The following is a 2,500-nucleotide window of genomic DNA, read 5'->3' as shown; positions in this document are numbered from 1 at the left end:
CACGTTGGAGGCGTGGGGGGAGGCACCCTTTGTCAGCAGAATCTTCACAATATTCAGGTGACCCATGAACGAGGCGACATGCAGTGGGCTCAGGCCAGACTACAAACACAAACACAAACACAAACACAAACACAAACAAACAGGTCAGGTCAGGTCAGGCCAGGCCAGACTACACACAAACACAAACACAAACACAAACACAAACAAACAGGTCAGGTCAGGCCAGACTACACAAACACAAACAAACAGGTCAGGTCAGGCCAGACTACATACAAACACAAACAGACATGTCAGGTACCCTGAAATGAGACCTAGAGTTTAATGGTTAAAGTATTTAGCATTTGTCAAAAGCCTTACAAAACATTTGATAGAGTGAAGACAACAATGAGAAAAGTGTAATGCAACACAATCTAATAATATTAAATATCATATTATAGTAAAATAAAACATAATAATAAGTACTGAAAAAAAAGTATTCAGACATTTGCCAGGTTTGACATAAATACATACATACAACCTACATATTAAGGGTGTGATTTGCCAGACCTACCCTCCCTAGATATCACTGATATTTAGTTGCCAATTTAATTTGTATTACGAAATCATAGTTTTCTATCAGAATTAGTATTTGTATCCATTCCTAGTGTATGTGCGTGTCTCTCACCTCTGTGACTGCCTCCAGTGTGTGTGTGTGTGTGTGTCTCTCACCTCTGTGACTGCCTCCAGTGTGTGTGTGTGTGTGTGTGTGTGTGTGTGTGTGTGCGTGTCTCTCACCTCTGTGACTGCCTCCAGTGTGTGTGTGTGTGTGTGTGTGTGTGTCTCTCACCTCTGTGACTGCCTCCAGTGTGTGTGTGTGTGTGTGTCTCTCACCTCTGTGACTGCCTCCAGTGTGTGTGTGTGTGTGTGTGTGTGTGTGTGTGTGCGTGTCTCTCACCTCTGTGACTGCCTCCAGTGTGTGTGTGTGTGTGTGTGTGTGTGTCTCTCACCTCTGTGACTGCCTCCAGTGTGTGTGTGTGTGTGTGTCTCTCACCTCTGTGAATGCCTCCAGTGTGTGTGTGTGTGTGTGTGTGTGTGTGTGGTGTGTGTCTCTCACCTCTGTGACTGCCTCCAGTGTGTGTGTGTGTGTGTGTGTGTCTCACCTCTGTGACTGCCTCCAGTGTGTGTGTGTGTGTGTCTCACCTCTGTGACTGCCTCCAGTGTGTGTGTGTGTGTGTGTGTGTGTGTGTGTGTGTCTCTCACCTCTGTGACTGCCTCCAGCGATGCTCCATGCTTGAGCAGAAGGTCCATCACACGATGGTGGTTCTTCTTACAGGCGATGTGAAGGGGCGTGAAACCATTCTACATACACACCACACACACACACACACACACACACACACCACACACAACAATCAGCACTAATTCAGCAACAAGTCATCGCAGAGGCTTGTGTGTGTGTGACACTGTGAGTGTTGACCATGTGTGGATGTAATACCTAAATAGTATTTATTGTTACACTAGGTCTCTATTGCTCGTAGCTTGACTGTTCTCTCCCTTGTACGTCGCTTTGGACAAAAGTATCAGCTAAATGACTAAATGTAAATGTAAATGTAATACATGTGTGACTGCTCACCAGGACACGCGTGTTAGGCTGATGTACTACATGTGTGACTGCTCACCAGCACACGCGTGTTAGGCTGATGTACTACATGTGTGACTGTGCTCACCAGCACACGCGTGTTAGGCTGATGTACTACATGTGTGACTGTGCTCACCAGCACACGCGTGTTAGGCTGATGTACTACATGTGTGACTGCTCACCAGGACACGCGTGTTAGGCTGATGTACTACATGTGTGACTGCTCACCAGGACACGCGTGTTAGGCTGATGTACTACATGTGTGACTGCTCACCAGGACACGCGTGTTAGGCTGATGTACTACATGTGTGTGTTGCTCACCAGGGCACGCGTGTTAGGCTTGGCTCCTTTGTCTAGCAGGACCTTGGCCATGCGATGGTGTCCGCAGTGGGCAGCGACGTGCAAGGGGTTAGGTGGTCCAGTGTGATGTCATCAATCTCAGCATTGTACTGAAGTAGTTGGCGCACGCAGTCCATGTGGTCTCCCTGGGCCGCCATGTGGATGGGAGACAGACCATTCTACAAGGAAGAGAGAGAGAGAGAAAGGGGCTTTATATACCATGTGGATGGGAGACAGACCATTCTAGAAGGAAGAGAGAGCGAGAGAAAGGGGCTTTGGATCTATGAGTAACAGGGCCATTGGTGAGTGAAGCGATAGCCTTTAATCTGTATGAATGTGTGTGCGTGTGCATGTGTGTGTGTGTGTGTGTGTGTGTGTGTGTGTGTGTGTGTGTGTGTGTGTGTGTGTGTGTGTGTGTGTGTGTGTGTGTGTGTGTGTGTGTGTGTGTGTGTGTGTGGATGTGTGTGTGTGTGTGTGTGTGTGTGTGTGTGTGCGTGTGTGTGTGTGTGTGGTGTGTGTGTGTGGTGTCATGGCTCACTTTGG

The 2,500-nt window shown here is 47.8% G+C and overlaps 1 protein-coding gene across 1 annotated transcript in view; it reads right to left on the bottom strand.

Moving 5' to 3' along the window:
• Positions 1-2,500, bottom strand: part of LOC105894373 (ankyrin-1-like) — a 139,378-nt gene that overhangs the window by 59,770 nt on the left and 77,108 nt on the right. Inside the window, 5 exon segments of the mRNA XM_031571020.2 lie at positions 1-99; positions 1,240-1,338; positions 1,940-2,022; positions 2,025-2,136; positions 2,496-2,500. The exon segment at positions 2,496-2,500 is cut by the window's right edge and continues 94 nt beyond it. Of these exon segments, the coding sequence (XP_031426880.1) occupies positions 1-99; positions 1,240-1,338; positions 1,940-2,022; positions 2,025-2,136; positions 2,496-2,500 (398 nt within the window).

The sequence above is a fragment of the Clupea harengus genome, chromosome 7, assembly GCF_900700415.2.
Source record: "Clupea harengus chromosome 7, Ch_v2.0.2, whole genome shotgun sequence".
In the NCBI taxonomy this organism is placed as follows: Eukaryota; Metazoa; Chordata; class Actinopteri; order Clupeiformes; family Clupeidae; genus Clupea; species Clupea harengus.
The sequence above is the reverse complement of the archived record's forward strand: the minus strand, read 5'-3'. Positions and strand labels throughout refer to the sequence as shown.